Genomic DNA, 20,628 nt, shown 5'->3' with positions numbered 1-20,628 from the left:
TTGTTTTCTTTTTTTTTTTTTTTAGCTGCTTGGTAAGCCAATTTTCTACTTAGAATCTACTGTTAAAACTCTCATTTGGTCCAGTATGTGGGCTTTATCCTTTCCATGGTCTGTTATGCAAAAGAGATGGCTTAATTTTTTTTTTTTTTTTTTTTTTTTTTTTTTTTACTTTGCTGCAAAGCAGTGGTTCGCAACTTGGATGCACATGAGTATCACCTAGGGAACCTGTAAAAGAATACTGACGTCTCCTCCCCCACTGGAGATGTTGATGTAACTGGTCTGGGTGGGCTCCTTTGTAAAAAGCTCTGCAGGTGACTGTAATGTGTTGCCAAGGCAAGGAACCACTCACTACTCCAGGATCTTGCCACTGTCCAAAAAAAAAAAAAAAAAAAGCTTATTATCTTCTATGATTAAACTTGGATGGGAAATGCTTTTTAAAAATTCTATAGCTTAAAAGATGCAAATATTAAATTTGTTCTCTATGAGGTCGCTACTTTTTTAGTTTGAATTTTAGGGTGTAAGAGAACATTGTATTTTTTATTCTGATGATTAGTTCAAGTTTATTGGTCACTAGTGAAAAAAATTTAAAGACATACACCTGAATATTACCTTTATGGAGTAGTGGTTTTAGTTCACGACATTAAAAAAAAAAAAAAGTGCTACAATTCATAGTTAAAGATTTTATCTTCACATTAAAAAAAGGGAACAATTATTTCCCTAAACATTTCTTCCAAAAGACATTCACCTTTTGCATACAGAAGTTCACTTGAGGTTCTGAAAAAGAAATCTTTCCAAATTTTTCCTACAGTTTAATTTTGATAGAAAGACTGAAAGAGCCAAATCCAATATAAAAGCTACTTGCCAAGAAAAAAAAAGAATTACGTTTCTTAACATATTAGGATTAAAAAGGGGGACATTAACTATGCAATCAGTGGTGAATAATTAAAAATCATGTGCAAGTATCATATACAGTTTTATGCAAATCTATTCAAATACATGAAGTGGATAATTTTCTAGGACTATAAATGGAAGATAACTCAAGTTAAAAAAGAATTCTTGAAAAACAAACAACCCTGGAAAAACAGAACCAGTATGAAAAATCTACCTTCCTTGAAAGACACCACACCCAGGCAGTTTTCTAGGTGAGTTCTACCAAACATTCAAGTATGAGATAATTATTTTACTGTTTCAGAGAAGAGAAAAGGAAAAAGCTAGCCAAATCACTCCATAGGGCTAGTACAACCTTGATGTGAAACTTAGAAAGAATAGTAAAAGAAAGTAAAAATATCATAACTGAGCAAATTGTGATGCCTCTTTAATGTTCCCTCCTCGCTATTTAAGTAAAATCAATCATTCCTCACTGGCTCCTACTATAACTCACACATATTCTATCCCCAGCACCATTCAACATTTTAGTGCACTTACACATTTTTATTTTTTTCTTTCATTGGTAGATACTAAGATTCTTGCAGGCAGGGGTAGTTTTGCATTTGTATCCTGTGGCATAAAATGCAGTGCTTACTTACTCCATGGTCATGATCAGTAGTTGCTGAAGGATGTAGAAAGAGAAAGGGAAGGGCCTTTCAGGTTAATAAAGCAGCAATGTGTACAGGCAGGAGGTGGGAAATAATGAGGCAGTGAGTAAATCATTTGGCTAGAGCACACATTTGTATAAGGAAATAACACTGGAAAGGCAAGTCAGGGCCAGTCAGGGGTGGGCTTTTCAGTGTTGAGGCTAATTTTAGTTTTAGTATCAAATGAGGGCATTTGAGCAGGCAGTGGCTAAATCAGATGTGTGCTTCAGAATCCACACGAGCACTTTTTAGAGCTGTCAGGGACCTTGAGGTGACCGATCTAGTTTAAACTCATTGTTTTAAAAATTAGAGAACTAGTCAAAGAGACAGAAGATGTATCCAAGGCCAAAGAACACAGAATTAGCTAAAAGCAAGCAGAAGCTCAGAGGGAATAAGCTTGCCTAAGGTCACAGTTAGAATCCAGTCCACCCAACAGGCAAACCCAGGTCTGTCCAACTCCAACGTCCATGATCTAGATGACACCAGAGGATGAGGTATGTAGACCAGATGTATGCCCTTTTAGAAGAGTCCTAATTTCATGTAATACACTCATTTCAAATAAAGGTAATTTGTTTAATGTACAACTAAAGGCTGATGTAATTATTTTTACTTCCATTATGAGAGAGAACATTTAATAGAATTATAATTGGCTTTGTTACATTAAGTCATTTTAATGAAGTCTTTTACTGCATTAAAATGGAATAAAATGGTGGGCATGAACAGAAACAAAGCTTTTACTTAGCCTCACCAAATCTACACCTAAAGCATTACAAGTATTTTTAATTACTGCAACAGAATTGGGAAAGTTCCATTAAAAGGTCAATTATTAAATAATTAATTAATCAATCAAAAAGGACTCTTCAGTCTTACAAGATAGCCTGAAAGTTTATAAAACCAGAAGAGGTAGGCAGTGACCGAGAAAACTTGGACTTGTTCATTCAATCTCAGAATACTAATTCTGAGAAACACTTTTTAAAGCCTAAAAAGTAACAGACTTAGAGAAAATACAGGAACATACATTTTACCAAGATAAAAACTTTTTCTAAGTGGGGGGAAAGGGATGCCTTTTCCTTAAGTTATAAAAAGATAAGACAGAATTTCATACTCAGATTACCGATACAAGCTGAAGATATCCACAGGGTCACAATTCTGAATGATGGTAGAACCACTGTGAGGGACAGGTAGGGGGAGACACTGTCCTCACTTCCTAGATGGACCCTTTGGTGCTCCTGTCCCAGGCAGGACACAAGACTGAGAGGCCACGGCGCTATGCACTCCTTAACCAATTTCTGCCCAGCCATGGGGCAGTACCACAGGGTTGTGCACAAAATGAGCATTTGACTACTAACTGATGGAAGTTTACAGAAGGTGATTAATAACATAACTTTGACAGCTGAAATCATGAGCAAACGTAATGATAGTACTAATAACGATAACAAGGATCGAGGAGGGTGAGTTTCCCATGTGTAGGTATCTCTCTCAATCCATGTATTAACTCATTTATCTTCGTTAACTCAAATTTTCAAATAACAAGACCACAACACATAGAGGTTAGTAACTGGCTCAAGGAGAGAGTGCTAGGTAGTGGCAGAGTTAGGAACTGAACCCAGAAGCCTTACTCCAATCATTGTACTATTCAGGCCAGCCCTGAAATTATCTATGTATTCTCTAGACACGATACTTTTAAGGATCCCATTTCACGTTCCTTTTTGAATATTTGGAAAAATAAATTACACATTTAAAAAAGCATTTGCATTTATTTCAGAAAAATACTAATAATCCTATTTTATTTGCCCTTCAATAAAATGTGTATATGTTTTAGCTTTACCTCCAGTCTTCCTTGAGCATAACCCAGGAGCAGCAGATTGGCTCTGTCTTTCTCAGGAGAAATGGGGGCCCAAGGCCAAGCATCATCACTGACCAGTGGCCACCAGCAAACAACTATATCCTGAGCACAATTGATAGCGAGGTGACGCTCTGTTGTCCTGTGTACTGGCCCAGGTATTTCATAGTAGGAAATCTAATGGTTAAAAAGAAAAAGCGTAAAAGAATAATTTTTAATGCAAAATCCTCAAAGTATTATAAAAATTAAAGCATCTGTAAATGTAGATAAATGCAAGTAAATATGCATGTTAAACATGTGCTTAGAGAGGTGTCAGAATTTACCAAATTCTTTTGACACATATATAAAAAAAGACATATGTTCAAAATTTTCTCCACTTTTAGCAGAGAAGAGGAAAGGGAGAAATGTGAGTTGGGGAGGAATTGGCTGTAGCAATCCTAATCAATACCAAAATGTACAGTCATGGTTGCTTGACAGCATCGACCTACACCTAGGATTTAAGACCAGCTATATTAAATGACAAGTTCAGTACTGCTGACCAAGAGTGTCTGACTACTGTTTAAGACATAACATGTTAACAATGACTGACAAGAATAAAAGGAAAAACAAATTGAGGCCAATATCACTTTAATGAATATATGAGACAGATACACATATATTCTGCATAAAAGGATAAGCCACAGTATCTTGTGTAAAAGTTGATGCAGCTTCTGCGAATTATGATTCTCTTTCTTAGGAAGGATTTGTAGAATTTATTATTCAAACTATGTTATTTTGGAACATGGTTATTTGAAAACATAAGCACTGCACCATCTGGGTGACACATGCCAAGGAAATATAGATTGCACCGTATTTCTGCTTAAGGAATTAATGGAAGGTTGATAGCTTGGAAGAAAAAAAAAAACTATCTTGCCATTGCTGGTCAGCAATAATCGAACCACTTTCTGGGGATTAAGCGCATGGCTAAGCCTAGTGGACCAGACACTAGCAAAGGGCAGGGGGTCTTCTTATCAGAGAAATGCTTCTGGAGCCAGTCTCACTACATGACAGATTGCTTTCATATTCCTGTCTGCAAGGCAACAAAGGATGGCAGTAATGCGATAATGCCAGAGTGCAATGGGTGTTAAGAACCCGTTGCATTTATGTATTGTATTTAGTAAATAATCAGGCTCATCCAAATTGTGATCTCACCACTCAACCAAGGCCATTAAAATCAAGGTTAATGCTTTAATAATCCTCTGCTATTTTTTTTTAATATGGTCAAAAGGAACCCTTTTCTATTTGCATGGCCATAATATTATTGACCTCTTCATCCTCTGAATGCACATCAAAAGAACTAAAATCAAAGTAATTACCAGTGCTCTTCTCTCATGGTAAACATTTAACTCCTTGCACTGTCCCTTCACTGTTAAATAAGTTGAATTGGATTTTTAAATTGTGGACAGGAACACTTGTTAAAGGTCAATAATTTCAGGATATTTACCTTGCAATTTTCTTTGCCAAAATTATTTCTATCTAAAAGAACTAATTTATGGTACAGCTGTAAAGAAAAGCAGGATTATCATACTATACACTATTTCCTTGTTTTAAAATCCAAATGGGCAATGACAGACAACACAGATGTACTTCATGCTTTGAAGTACAAATTCTTATATTGAAGCTCTCAATATCATTATTTTTACTAGTTTTCTTCTTGTTTGAGAGAAATATCACAATGGAATTACTAAGTCCTTAAAAATACACAAACATTAATTTGATGTCCTACTTGCCATGTAAACACATTACTTACAAATTTCTACATGCAGAACATTTGAATTAAAACAAAAAACTGACACTTTTATTCCTCACTTAATGCAAATCATATATGTTATCTGAAATTTCATGTTTTAATGGCATCAGTATTCTATTATGATAGTCAACAAGGCAAGTAAAATAAAGAAGTTTCTTAAAATATCCTTCCAATTGACAAATGGCAGTTTTTACTAAGTACTAAATATCTATATTTAAACACTGAATCAGAAAATGAAATCCATAGATTTTCCAAAGTAGATTATTTCTCTAATGTATAGAAATGACATGGAGTGTCCATGTCCTAATTTACCCAAATTCAAAGGCAGAAAGCATAAACAAATAAGTAATTCCTTTACTTAAGGTATAAGTGTCCATATACTAGGTCTATTTTCTACGTCTTTTCATAAGAAAAGATGGCATCTTACGAGTCTCTCTCTGCTCTTATTAATGGGTAACTACTATCCTTTGGTTGAGAAAACTTTACTAAACTATCCATCAAACCTAAGATGGGGAAACTAGTTATACAAAATTTTACATGACAACGTTAGAAACAAAATACCTTGAAGGCATATTGGTGCATCTCAAAGAACAGTATTAGTAAATAAACATTTCAAGTAAATCTATAGTTAGCCATTCTAGAAAATAACATCCCATTTAATATCAATTAATATCAATTTTTTGACTAACCAAAATATAATACAAGAGTACCATTGATTTCAAGCTAAAGAAAATCAATAGTATACAATGTTATAGAAGCTCAACAAAGCTGGCAAATAAAACCAAATTGTAGTTTATTACCACAATGAAAAACTTATTTAATATGTTTTAATCCCATGTTAAAAATCTTTATAAGAATAGAAGTTTCTAGCAAATAAAATGAGATCCTGCCCCATACTACTACCATCTCAATCACACTAAGAAATAATCCCAAAGGGCAAAAGGTTAGGTTAAATGCAACTTTTTCAAAAACCCATGAACAGTTTCAAGCCACAAAGCTGACTTCTAAAAATCTTTGCTCTTGCTATATATTCTAAGTATGGCACAAGTGTGCATCTTTTTTAAGGAAGCTGTATATCAGCTCTGTTCCTAGTGAACAGTGAACTGTCTCAAATCCACGTCACAGAGGCTGGATCAATCTTGCAAACACAAGTCACTGCTGAAAAGAGGCCTTGAACTGAAACAGCCTGGAAAATGTATTAGATACTCATCCTAGCAGACAGTATACCTTCCAAGCAGTTAAAACGTAATGTGGCAAACTTAAATTAAACACATCATTTAAAATAAAAATCCTGCCTTAACAGATGTAAAGTCCCTGATACAAGGAAACAAATTACCTGGAGTTAGTGAAGGGAGAGATACTAACATAGGAAGATTTCTTTTTGCATTTTCTCCAGTTATAGTTGAGATGGGGGGAGGTCTTCCCACACCTTGTTTATTACACTTTTCTATTAACCTTTGAAAGTACCTTCTTCCTTCTTTCTTTTCTTGTGAAATAGAAACCAGGGCAGCTGTCCTAGCCTAGAAAGATAATAAGGAATCTTTGGGGAAAATAAGAATGGTGTATTATACTACCACTAGCAAGAACACCATTTTCAAATGTGTAACTTGCCTCTATTATCTGTCTTTGACTTCCATAAATGCTATATGACTTGCTCCAACATGCCATTATTGGACCCTCATAATGAAAGTAACAAAGAAAACTTAGGATGGCCACTGTTTCTAGTGATTAAAACTCAATCCTATAAGTGTTTTTTTGTTTTTTTCTAAAATCCAGGAATGTACAAGAATAATAAGCGTAACACCAACTCATGTGACACTCTAGCACACCTTAATTAACAATATGACTATTTAAATTGAAATCTCTACCTTATATTCCAAGGCTGAGAGTTTTTCCAATCTTTTGTTTACATCAGGAGAACCCATCTTCTTGGCAAACTGAATGAAACATAGTTTGTTTTGTGCCAAAAATGATAAGATGATAAAGCTGTCTGTGAGAAGAGCTTAAAAAAAAAAAAAAGAGATTTTGATAATACTAAGTTAGAATAAAATAACAATGAACTAATAGATTTTTTCCACTGAAATATTACAAAACGCTATTTTTAGAAGATAAAAATTAAAATAATTAGTCTCCTAAATATCATTATGACATTTTACAAGGATATTAAAGATATTGGAAATAAACAATAATCATCAATATAATCATGAATGGCTTTGATACTTTTCCTTCTTTTCTGATAACATTTCAATATACACTGATGTTTGGGGACAATCACCAAATAATACGTATTTGGAACTAGGGCTAGAAAAGCATAAAATAAGGATCATTTTATTCCTGAATATAATGATGAAAATGTTTATTTTTGTTTATGCTTAAACTTTAATCCTGTGTTTATATGCTATAAACCACCTGAGAATAAATTAGATTTATTGAGGGCTACAGATCAGTGTTCTCCACCAATCTTATTTTTTTATTTTTAAATTTTTTATTAATGAACCTTCTTTTTGAGAGTATATAAGCTGAATAAAATAAAGCGTATTATTCCCAATACGTCATTACATAAATTAATGTTTAATAAGGAAGATTAGCAAAAATATTTCTACAGCTTTATTTCTAAAGGATACAAGTAGGTAGATAATTTTTATGGGTTAATAAAGGGGATTAATGTTATATAAAATTATTGATAAAAATAATTGAGAAATGTTTTATATTGTTCCTAACAAAAATAAATTATTGATTGTTTTACATATTTTCTTTACTTCTATACTCCTTACTGTGCAAATAGTGACCAATGGTAGATCTACACAATTAGAGGAGAATTGGAGAACTGCCAAGAAATCACATTGTTATCATGATCTCATGAGGATGTATTATTTGGGGCATAAATAAAAGAAACAAGTGAAAAAAGGTATCTCAGAGACATAAAGTGTTGGAAGTGTCCTTTTAATTCTTATAGAGGTGCATCAAAATGATAAAATCATCACAGCCACTATTTTATTTGCAGTGTCAACAAAGGGATCAATTATTAGACATATGACAATGGAATCTCTTCCATAGGGAAGCTAGCTAGCTTCCTTAGCACCATATTCCTATGAGAAGAAATGGCACATTTACAGTCCTACCTTAACTTATTATTATTATCAGTAATGTTGCTAATTACAGCCATTCTGCAGAGTGCTTTTCTTTAAAGTGATGAAATTAGGTCTGATTTATTCAGAAGTAGCTAGTAAGAGCACATGGCAGAAGGAAGGTTTCTGTATTCTCACCTGTCTTTTCCACTAGGCCATGCTTTCCTTTAATTATGCAGTTTCAGATACTGACAATTTTCAATCTCCAAAGATAATGCAATGTTTTTAGACTTTTTATTGTGAATAAAAGAACATAATCTTAAAACTTCAGGAATCAGCATACTGTAGTGGAAAGAAAATGGGTTCTGCAGCTAGAACCTTGGTTCAAATCTCAGCTCAGTCATTTTTGAGCTATTCCTTAGTATTTCATTTGTGGGCATGTTCCTTAGTATCTCAGCTGTAATTTCCTTATCTATCAAGTGGAAATAACTACACCTTATAAAAGGTTGTTCTTTGAATTAAATAAAATAGGTAGATTGGCACAGCATAGGGCCTCTTAGGGCTCAATAAATGTCAGTATCCTATGTTTTCAATAACTGGCTTAAAATATTTTTCTTATGTGTTTTGTAGCATTTATATACTATTGTAGTATCACTTCATAGATATATCTAGTATATTTGCCATTGATTTTTGATATTTAGAAATATTGACCAATTACTGTTGTATACCTGGAACTAATATAACATTGTATGTCAACTATAATTTGAAAAAAAGAAGAAATATTGCCCAAATTTTATCAACAGTTAATATTCAGAGACTTTGGTAACAAAGAATCCTCCTAAGAGGCAAAGCATAATTTTCTTTTTTACAGGTGGCTGTGTTGACACATTTGGGTTATTTATTTAAAATTCATTTGAAAATGAAAAAATATTTGACATGTCAACAATAGGGGACTAATTTTGAAAGACCACACCAAAAAACAACAACAACAAAAGCCTATTTTGGAAATATGTTCACATTTTTTTAAAGGAAAGAAAGAAAAATATTCAGGATATAAGGCTAACACTCAAAAACTTTCATATTAAACATTAGCCAAAACTTGTATTGGTCCCACGGGTTGTAACTATGCTATTACAAGCAATTACTTGTGTTTGCAAGTCCCCAGTGGTAATAATTAGTCTACCTGTTGACACACTATTTCTCCTGCCCCACTGTTAATGTAGGCAATTGATTTGCACATGGAGTAATTACCGTCACTGATGGTGTCTGAGATGAGCTTCCCCACCAGGCTTCTGTCAATCACCACTTTCTCCAGCTGCGGCCCAGAAAGGCTTAGGGACACCAGCACACCTGAACCAAAGAGGAGCTAAACCAGGTAAAGGGAGAGAGAGGAAGGAAGATATACTGAGGATTAATCCTTTAAAAATCTCTCCAAATGTATAACTTATATAGATATTTACACGCGCATCTATACCATGAAATTATAGCTTTTCTGCATCAAAAAACAATCACTGACATTCTAAGTAAAAAGATACATGTGGTTAAATGATGTAACACAACAGGTGTATAGATTAAAGCTTGCAGAAACTTGATTTAGTCTATGTTTATTAGAAGTCTAATCTTCTAAATACTTAGAAAGTACCCATGCAGAAATAACTGCTTTGCATTGTATTCAGAAATGTAATATGTTCTATTAAAATAGTTTGAAAGAATTACTACTTATATCAGGAATAAAAGATTTCTTGAGATTTGAAGAGTCATTGCTACACCATTACAGAAACAAATGCTACCATTAAAATATAACCAGCTGTTAATAATTTATTTGGAATTTAAACCCCACTTCTACAACTACAGATCTTTCCTGTCTAAAATATTAAAATACATTAAATCAAGGTAATTAAAGTAAAACATTAAATTTTAAAATTCATAAATAAGTAATACATACCAGAAACAATTTCTTAAGAACAGATCAAGAAATGTAGTAAAGTGCCTAGGCTTTATCAATATCAGTACTCACCCAACCACCCAACAAAAGGTGATTTAATATCACCATTATGATTTTATACTGCTCTTTTCCATTTGTGGCAGCATTATTCATTCATCTCCAAATGTTTAAAACTTCTGAAAGGACTATGCATATGTGTATGCTCGTTATCTACGAGATTATGAAATATCAACATTGGAAGAAATTGTTTCACCTTCAAGGCAACAGACTCAAAGCAGATGAATCATGGAATAGCATATGGTATAAGAGGGAAAAAAACCAATTGTCAGTAAACTTATGAACATGCCAGCCAAACCCAAAGACAACTATGATTTTAAACAAAACAGGGGAATTCCCCACCTACCTAGGCATCATGTCCCAGCTAGAGAGGATGATTCTGTGTCGAGACATATTTGGACATGTGTGAAAGATGAGCAGCATGAGGGACCAGGGTAATATAAAGAAAGACCACTATTCCCCCACTGCCTAACAGATTTCAGACATGTTAATTGGGAAAGAAACTGAAAGGTCCCTTTGTACTTAACTGTTAGAATCCATGTCTTAGTCACCAGAAACCTTTAAGTCTTGTGAACAACATGACTTAATGGATTGTTCATTTCATATTAATGTCCCTAAAGGGGGAATGAAGGAGTAAGGACATAATCATCTTTACTGGTTTTGGAGAAAGTACATTGTTTAAAGAATTTCAAATTACTTTCTCTACTGAATTATATCCAGCCATGTAATACCTTGATGGGAAACACTGATATTTCCCTTTTAGGGAATCCCTCCATAAGACTGTAGCATGTGGTCTTTACTCCCTAAATTCCTTTCTCAGAAAGGCAATTTTAGGGTTATCTTTTATATCTAATGTTTTCCTCCTTGTAACAGCTTTTTCCTCCCTTCTGCATTTATTCAAAACATCTCAAAAAATAAATAGAAAAGGACAGATTTTAATCTACTAAAACTTTACACCTATACTATTAAGCACCTCTTTTCTTAATTACCCAGCTACTACTAGCTCCTTAAGGATACTGGCTAGGCCACTTTTATCTTTGTATTTTCGGTGTCTAGAACGATGTTAGGCACATAACAGGTGCCAACTTAATGTTTTGAGAAAGAATAACCGACTTATCGTAGGATCAGATAATGCATAGTTAGAAGGAAACCTAGTCTAATCTCCCACTGCCAGATGGCATGGAGGTTCCTTCTACAGCATCCCATCAAGCATCCTTCAAATGTCAAATCCAGCCCATGCTTGAATACAGCCAGTGACCAGGAGCTCATCACTTTACAGAAAAGCTATTCCACCACTGGACAGTTCAAATCAATTTAAGGATCATTCATTCATTTTTTTTCATTCAACAAAAACAATGTTGACCACATGTCAAGTCACTAAACTCATCTAGTGGCTCAAAAATGAATCAAATATAATCCTTAAAATAAGTTAAATATACATTAATAGAGAGAGGTAGAGATACAAGTAAATAATGTAATGAAGTGCTGTTACTGGTCCTATTGTTATAGGAGTATATACTGGGTAGAATGGGGGCGGGGACTGAGAATGAGGTGGTGACACTTAAGGTGACAGCTAACTAACACTGCCTTCTTAGAATGTCTACAGTAGCTCCTTCTTCAATAGCACTTATTTTTTAATATTAAAACATAACACAGTGGTTAAAAGCATGGACTCTGAAATCAGAATGAAATCAGTAGCACTGGCTCTACCTCTTATTAGCTGTGTAACCTTGAAGGAGAGTTAGTTACTTAACCTCGCTGTAACTTCATTTCTCATCTGAAAAGTGATAGGATAGTATCTACTTCATAGGATGAGGATTAAATAACATTTCAGTGTTTAGAATAATGCCTGGCACATAGTAAATGTTTGCAATTACTGTTGTTGTTATTATTATTAATTATAATTATTCAACCACTACTCATATAATGTGTTCTCGCTATATTATTTGCCATCTCTGAACACATTCTTTTGTCTTTTTAAAAATCTTGTGCCGGGATTGGCTCCATATTAGACATGGAACAATAGACTCCAGGTGGGTTATAATCAACACAATCTTTTGTCACCTTTCACATTTGCTGATTTTACAAGGATATTGTCTCCAAGTTCCTTCAAAACTTTGGAATTTGTTTCCAACTTGTTATTCCTTATTTTCTGCTTTCACCACTATTATCATTAAGGAACACTTCTCTCCTGACAGAAATTGCTTTTTCTATATATGAGCATTTATGTTATAAAATTAATTCTAAAAGATCACTTTTGTGGGATGGGGATGGAAAGTGCAACCTGTGAGAGTAGGTGAAAGAGGGAACTTAAGCTGGAACGGATTTGAAAGGGGTGTCAAGGTACTGTAGGAAAATGTGCATACATCGACAGATACTAACTGACACATGGAGATGGGGCAGTGATTTGGGGACTGTGGATCCTACCCAGTGAACTTGGGCAGTCCTTCATAATCTTTCCCAAAGGACAGGTCCAGCTACTTACTTATACATTCACTCATTCATTTCATAAATACATGTTTAGTACTCTGGATGAGCTAGGCTCTATTCTAGGTGCTGAACATACAGCAGTGAACAAAACAAACCATGCCCTCGCCCTTACTCTCCACAGGAAGCTTGCATTCGAGTGTGAACATAGTCAATACACAAATAGATTTAATATAATGTCAGATAGCAATAAGAACTACAGATAAAAATAAAGCATAGTAAGGATGGGGATTATAGGATGATGCTGTTTTAAGCAGGATGACTAATAAATAAGTAAAAGGGCCTCTCTGAGGAGATGACATTTGAGTACAGACTGAAATAAAGTGAACGAACTAGCCATATGATTATTTGAAGAAAGTTTGAGGCAGAGAACAGCAAATGCAGAAACTCTAAGCTCAGAATGTGCCAGCGATGCCGGAAGAAAGCTAGGCCAGTGTAGCCAGAGGGGAGGAGTGAGAGAGATTCGTAGAGAACGAAATCAGAGCGACAGTCAGTGGCCAGGACAGGTTGGACTTTTTTGGATAAGAAGTCATTGGGTTTTAAGCAGCAGAGAATTATAATCTAATTTGTGTTTTAAAGGAGGAATCAGGGCAAGAGTAGAAGCAAGGAGACCATTAAGAGGCTAATACAGTGGTCTCTAGGTGAGAAAAGATGATGGCCTGGACTAGAACAGAAATGCTAAAGGAAATGATACGTTGTCAGATTTGAGATATAAAGAGGATTTACCAGGACTTTCTGAAGGATTCGATGTGGTACATAAAAGAAAAACTCAAAGGAGTTTGGGCTGAGCAATTGGGTTTACTGAGACAGGGTACACCCGGGGAGAAGTAAATAAGATTAGGAGGAATCAAGAGTTTCGTTTCCTGTTAAGTTTAAGGTGTCTATGGACACACAAGTAGAGATCTCAAATCGACAATTAGAAATGGGTCTGAAGTCCAGGGTGAAGTGGGGGCTGGTCATTTGGGAGTCATCAACAATCTACAGGTAGTGCTTAAAGTCACGGAACTGGATAAGCTCTCCTTTAAAAAAATGAGTGGAACCCTCCACAACTAAGATGGAAAAGACAACAATTTGACTTGGAAAAAAGCCCTGGAAGTACACACTGTTCCCCAATAAAGTCCTGTTCCCCTTCCCCAATAAAATCTTTTAAAAAAATAAAATGAGTGGAGAGGTCATAAGGGTAAGGCCCTAATCCAGTCTGGCTGGTGTTCTTAGAAGAAGGGGAAGACACACCAGATGGTGGCCTCTCTCTCCATGTGCGCACACAAAGAAAAGGCCATCTGACAACACAGCAAGAAGACGGCTATCTACAAGCCAGGAAAAGAGGCCTTACCAGAAACACATCTGATGGCACCCTGGTCTTGGACTTCTGGCCTCTAGAACTGTGAGAAAATACATTTCTGCTGATTAAGAGAAAGAAAAAAAAAGAATAGTAAGCGAGAAAGAGGTCCAAGGTCTGAGCTCTGGGGCATTCCAATCTTTAGAGGTGTTAAAAGATCAGAGTAGCCCTCTTTTTGATACCTAGTTTGGGTACTCATTAGGATCAAGGTGTGTCCCTCATTTCAGATCTCCTGTAGTCTACAGGTGTCTCTGACACCAGATTTTGGAATAAGAAGGTATAAATAAATAAGCTAATTAATGCATTTTTATAAAACAGCCTGTGGGGAAGCATAAACTTTCCAAGTACTGGTGCCAAAGATACTTCTGGATGTGGTAACGGAGGTAACTAGAATTAGGAAAAAATAGTCTGAAACTCAGGGAAACAATATTCCAGCCCAGACAGGAAAGCGCTTTCTTCTCTTTGCCCAAAAGGTTAGTTCTTAAGCTCTCCAAAATGGAAAGGACCTATGTAAGATTTGGCAGGACAAGAAGGAAAACAGGCTCTAAGATATTGCCCTGTTCCATTGCAAGGATTTAGAGAATTCTGACTGTTCAGAAAATGAAAAAGAACAGGCAGAGAGGCAGAGGGAGGCACCTCCAGAGTAGATCTGACCTTGAGAAGATATCCACAGGATGAATCAATGAGGAGGCCCATGAGATTTCACAATATTGTTCTAATTTTAATGTTGTTCTTTGTGCAGAAGACGACTAATGCAAAAATAGAAACTGAAACTTTTCCTGTTCTCTGACACCCTCCCAGATGGGAAGTATCCTTGCTTATTATTTCTGCTCTGACCATGTTTCTTTCTATTGCCTTTATCATTTTCTCCTTCTCATTTTCTTCAATAAGCTCATGCTGAGGTGCCCTTTCTCTTTAAGAAACTGGGAAATGATTCCCCTGATTTTCAGATGGCTCTTCAAATTAGTTTCTCTTAACCTTGGAGTCTATAGTACTTAGCTTGAGTACTTAATTGGAAGTGAAATGGCACTGGGAGAAGAAAGAGGAAATTATACCAGATGACATCATTAATCAAAACAACCACAATAATTGGAACTTCATTCATTCAGTAGGTCAAAAATACGTGAGTGCCTCCTATATATGTCAAATAGATAGATGAGGATACAATGATGAATAAGGCAGAAACTTATTGGTAGAATATAATAGAAGACCTAATCTCAGAAAGAAGTAGAGGTTTTGGTTAGGATAGATGACTGCTTCATAGAAGAGGTAGTGTAGGACCCATAAAAAAGAGAAATGCATCAAACTTGGTCTCAAGGATTGAAGAATTGGTATGCAAAGAATTTGTGAGTGAGCTATTTTATAATAGTGATCATAAACAAATCCATTGAATTCAATATTCTCATTGGTTAAGAAAATTATCCCCAAATCTGTGTGATTATTATCACATCTGGGAAGAAATGAAAACTAAAGGCATGCAGGGTCAGTACTAAAAATCAACAGTAGGTGATAGGTTCAATCCCTGAATCGAGAGTTAAGTCATGGACAGGCAGCCAAGACTGACCCCATAAACCCATTAGGAGACACAGAGGAGACGCAGGTGCTAAACATTATAATCCAGATAGGCAACAAAGTATTAGGACTCTTGGAATGAATTATAGGTCTGAAGCAAATATTTAAAGTATTGTAGAGCCATTCCCCTGGGGGCCTAGTGAATTTGCCTCATGATGGTAACCAACACCTCCCCGACCCTGCCCCCTAATCCAAACCATGGGACAAAGTCTGGAGAAACTCAGAAATATAGACAATTTTACAATGGGGAAATGATAATGAAGATTAGTCACTGATCATTTTAGAAGATAACCTGCTAGGAGAGAGAGAAGATGATTTCTGTAATTTATTCCTTTATTCAGTAAACATTTATTGAGTATACAGGGAAACCATGCCTGACTAATCCATTAGCGAGACAAAAGTAAATGTACTTAAGGATAAAAAAATTTAATTGCCCTGCTTTATGGAATTGACTTAAGAGCAAGAGACAAAAGGACAAAAAATAAACAAGTATTTTTCTGGATATAGAAGTGTTAACAATGGGGTTTTTCAAAGAATTATGTGATGTTATTCAATATATGGAATAAACACATGCCTGGATATTTGCCTGCTAAGTCTATTTTAGTTTAAGAAATCTTATTTTCTCTTATTCTGATTATAACATGAGTGATGCTACATTGTAATCCATAATGTAATTTTAAAACCAGCATATGTATCTATACATACATATGCTGGATTTAATATGTATGTAATTTACGTAATTATTATATATATTTAATAAAATAATAAATATATATTTAATATATGTAATTTATGTAATTGTTTTATATATATAATTACATAAAAGTTATCATTCCTAGAAAATTTTTATAACCATGGTCAAATTCACAAAGTTAAATCTTATATTTGCCAGTAATTTTAAAGGTCTAAAGGGATAAAAGCAGTGGTAAGAAGTATTATATTGGTGCAAAAGTAATTGTGATTTAAGAGGTCGAAAAAAATTGCAAAAACTGCAATTACTTTTGTACCAATCTATGAACAGGAAGACATGCCAGGTAACACAGTACTTTTAGCATAAAATTTTATAATTTACAGAGGACGTCTAAACGCACTATCTCTAGAATGCATATAAAATGCCAGTACAACTCTGATACATAACAAGTACACAAGCTACAAAAATAATAGTAACAAAGTTAATCCTCATTCTAATTCACTATCAGAAGGGTAAAAAGCAAGTAACCAAAGATTTCATAATTAGTGGGAAAGTAGAGACCAAGACATGGGACAAATCCTATGTTCTTTCCTCCCACTGCTGAGGAATTAATATCCTTAAATCTTACCTCTCAGTTGACATCTATGCAATATTCCACCTGGTTTCCCTCTCTTTAGCTCTTTCTTTACTCTAAACCAGGGCTGTCCAAACTGCGGCCCGCGGGCCAACTACAGCCTGCGATCCATTGTTAATTGGCCTGCAGCAAATTCCAAAAATATATTTAGTTTACTTAAATAAACCAGATGAGGCAATACGTACTTCACCTCGAGTGAGTGGCGTGGCTGTTTGTGTATTTTACCGCATATAGCCCTTGGTGAAAAACGTTGAAAAAAGTTTGGACACCCCTGCTCTAAACCAATCTCCCTCTAAATCAGTGGTTTTAAACTCAGGGTGATTTTGACCACCAGGGGACATCTGGCAATATCTACAGACGCTGTGATTGTCACAGCCTCTGTATGTTAGCCTCTTCCACAGAAGCTCACTTGAAGAGAGAACCTGTAAATAAGTTGGTGGAGGCAAAGGTATTTTCCATATCTCCACCAAGCAGATTTGGGGAATCCTCAAATTCTAATGAACACTTCTCTCACATACAGAAAGAGTAATGAATGTGGACCTGGTCAGACAGCTTAAATGAAGTGGTGGGCAGTGCACAGTTCCGATCAGGAGCCTGGAAGAAGCGTGTTCCATATGTCTCTGAACCATGTTCTGGGCCATGACTCTGATGACTAATGACAGTTGTCAAGACAGAAAGAGCTCCAGGGCAAGTCAGAGAGCTCCCGTAGCTTGATAGAAATATCCTGTAAGAACACCTACTTGCTTTCATTCCAATTCTCGGCTCACCAATCAGCCTTCTTATCTATAATTTAGTCTCTTGAGTAATTCCCACTATCAGGTGGGAATGCCCCAAGCAAATGAGCAAGGTCTGTGATGCCAGATATATCTCACACTGTAAATTAAAAAATTGCCATGACAGTTAATAAATCAGTCGCTTCTGAGTTTAGTTACCGTAAATGTTGTTAGTACAAGAAAACAAATGAAGATAACATAAAAGATATATGAGTTTAATTAATCAAAAATTTTGTGCTCAAGTCCATGATACACTGCTGAAGCAGGGAGCAAATTTTTTAAAACTGTAGACCTACATGAATAGCATCATCCCATTTTATTAGGGAAAAAGCAGGTGTGGCATGTGTACATATATGCATATAGAAATTGTCTGTATAAACCCAAGAAAATGTAGGAATACGTCCCAAACTGTTGATAGCAGGTACCTAAAACAGATGAAATTGAGGAGGTAGATGCATGAACTTAAACTCTTACCTTACAGATTTTTTAAAAATTGGGATTATGGGGTTTTTTGTTTTGTTTTTTAGGTATTATTTGGTATTTTTCTATAAAACTTTTCAAAATTAAAGAAGCAGCTCTTTAAAAAATAATGTATTTGTTATTTTATGGTTATAAGAGATGCTTTTATGCCACATACTATGTTTCTAAGAAGTCAGAACTTGAATCACACAGAAAATGAACTACAATAATGGCTCCTTATTATTAATAAAAGGATCAAGTAAGAAACTGCACTGAGTCCCTCTCCTCTGCAATTTCAGTTATTAAAAAAAAAATTTGAGACTCTTCTCCTTACCAGATTGCCTCATTAGATCATTCACCTATATCCGATCTCTTTATTTACTAAAAAGATTATTCCTAACAATTATAAAACATGGTTTATCCAAACTATGGGTTACTATGCACCTACTGATAATCAGAAAGTAGATGAAGATCATTGACAGATGTGTTATACACTGCGATGTGAAGCAAGTTACAGAACAATACATATAGTGATGTCATTTATTTATAAAATACATGTGGACACATATATATATTTGTGTGTATATGTGCGTATATATGTGTATACACACACACACACACAGATTGAGTGCTTGTAAATGCACGGAGGAAGGACATAAGCCAAACTGTTGATGGTGGTTACCAGGCAGAGGGGAATGAGCTTGGGGCAGGGGGGCACTTTTTACTTTTTACCATATATCTGTTTGTATTTTATGCCATTTTACAGTGATCAGGAATAATTTTCATTATACTAAATTTTATAACATTAAAAGTGAGACTCAAGATTGTCACTAAAACTTTTCTCAGTTCCTTTGGTTTGAGATTACTATTTTTAACTGCTCACCTTTACCCCACAGACTTCAAATTTACCAGTAAATTCTGATTCTCTTTCTTCAGTTTTTCTCAGATCTACCATTTTTAATTTACCTCCTTTTCCATTCACGTTTACTAGGACCATACTCAAAAGCTGCCCTTGACATCTTCCACTTCTCCTTCCCTATAGTATATACTAATATTGCATAAATGTAAAAGAGCATTTCCTACAGCATAGTCCATGAAATACTAGTCTTTGATAATGTTCCAAAAAAGTGAGCTTGGAAACCATATATATAATAACAGCCCCCTCTTGAAGACTGACAACAGCACTTCCTGAGTTAATTTATACATACTCGCTCACTCACCCACTTTTAATATGTAATGGGATACCTTCCTAATTCATCAACATAGAGTATTATGGTGGGTTTAAGCATAGCAGGGATTTCTTTGGTCAAGCTTTGTTAAATTCTTACTACTGCTTTTTGTTGAGTTAGAAATATAAAACCATAAAAATCTTTAAAAATAAGAATTTGTCACAAAATATTAAGCAGTGAGTTTTACAACGTCGCCTCTCAAATAGTTTATAATTTTGCACTTTCAAAGAACCAAGAACAATACTTGCCCTCCTTGAATTTTCAGTCAAATTGATAAGGTAGAGTATAATTAGATTATCACACAATGAATATAAAACTGGAACTGCAGTGTGTGCCAAAAAGTACATGATGTTGTAACAGCACATAAAAGGGGATAAAGTTTGTCAGGGAAGGCTTCCCTTAAGAAGTGGTAACCGGTGGTCTGAGATTTAAGGGAAAGAATGTGTTACCTCAGTGAAAGGGAGACCAAAGGGCAGTTTAGGCAGAGCTAGAATCAATTTATGCAAAGGCCTTGAAACAAGACAAAGCACGTGGAGCATAAGGAACTGCCAGACGCCCAGTGTAGCCGGAGCACTGAGATTGAAAGAGTATACTAAGAGATGAAGTTAAAAAGGGAAGTAGATTGGGACCAGTTGGTTGAGTTTGCCTTTATCTTAAGAATAGCATGATGCACTAATTTTAAAAATTCAATTTATTGATTTGATTTTTAGAGTAGATAACACACTCATGAAGTTCCAAAAGAAAACAACAGATTATACAAAGGTATACAATAAAAAGTCTGGCTCCTACCCCTGTATCCCTCCTGTGTTCCCTTACCCTTGCCGTAGTTAATCACAGTTTCCAGTTTCTTATCTATTCTCCAGAGTTGTAGAAGGGTTACTTTAAGCAAGGGAGTGACAGATTTGCTTTTAAAAAATCAGTTTGGCTACAGTGTGCAGGACGGACCTATAAGGAACAAAAATGGAAGCAGGTAAATCAGGAAGTATTGAAGTATTCTAGAAGAGAGAAAAAGTAATGTGGCTCTGATTAAAATTATGAGTGAAGGGATGGAGAGCCTCTGGCTGATGTGAGAAAGATTTAGAAGACAAAATTAACAAGAATCAGAGACTAGTTGGATGTGTGTGTGTTGCGGGGGGTGTTGGGTAAAGAAGAGGTATTTTCGAGGCTA

The 20,628-nt window shown here is 35.2% G+C and overlaps 1 protein-coding gene across 11 annotated transcripts in view; it reads right to left on the bottom strand.

Moving 5' to 3' along the window:
- Window positions 1-20,628, bottom strand: part of WDPCP (WD repeat containing planar cell polarity effector) — a 307,863-nt gene that overhangs the window by 172,385 nt on the left and 114,850 nt on the right. For all 11 annotated transcript variants that reach the window (XR_016020448.1, XM_088796122.1, XM_019717842.3 and 8 more), the window contains 3 exons: window positions 9,526-9,640; window positions 7,075-7,208; window positions 3,403-3,594 (listed from right to left, as the gene is read on the bottom strand). Coding sequence is in view for 10 of the 11 variants with exons in the window: in XM_088796122.1 (XP_088652248.1) it covers window positions 3,403-3,594; window positions 7,075-7,208; window positions 9,526-9,640 (441 nt within the window). In the remaining variant the exon portion in view is untranslated. The remainder of the gene's footprint in view (window positions 1-3,402; window positions 3,595-7,074; window positions 7,209-9,525; window positions 9,641-20,628) is intronic.

This window comes from Rhinolophus sinicus, chromosome 2 (assembly GCF_057876585.1).
Source record: "Rhinolophus sinicus isolate RSI-liver-muscle chromosome 2, RSI-T2T, whole genome shotgun sequence".
Taxonomy (NCBI): Eukaryota; Metazoa; Chordata; class Mammalia; order Chiroptera; family Rhinolophidae; genus Rhinolophus; species Rhinolophus sinicus.
This window is presented reverse-complemented; position numbering and strand designations above follow the sequence as displayed.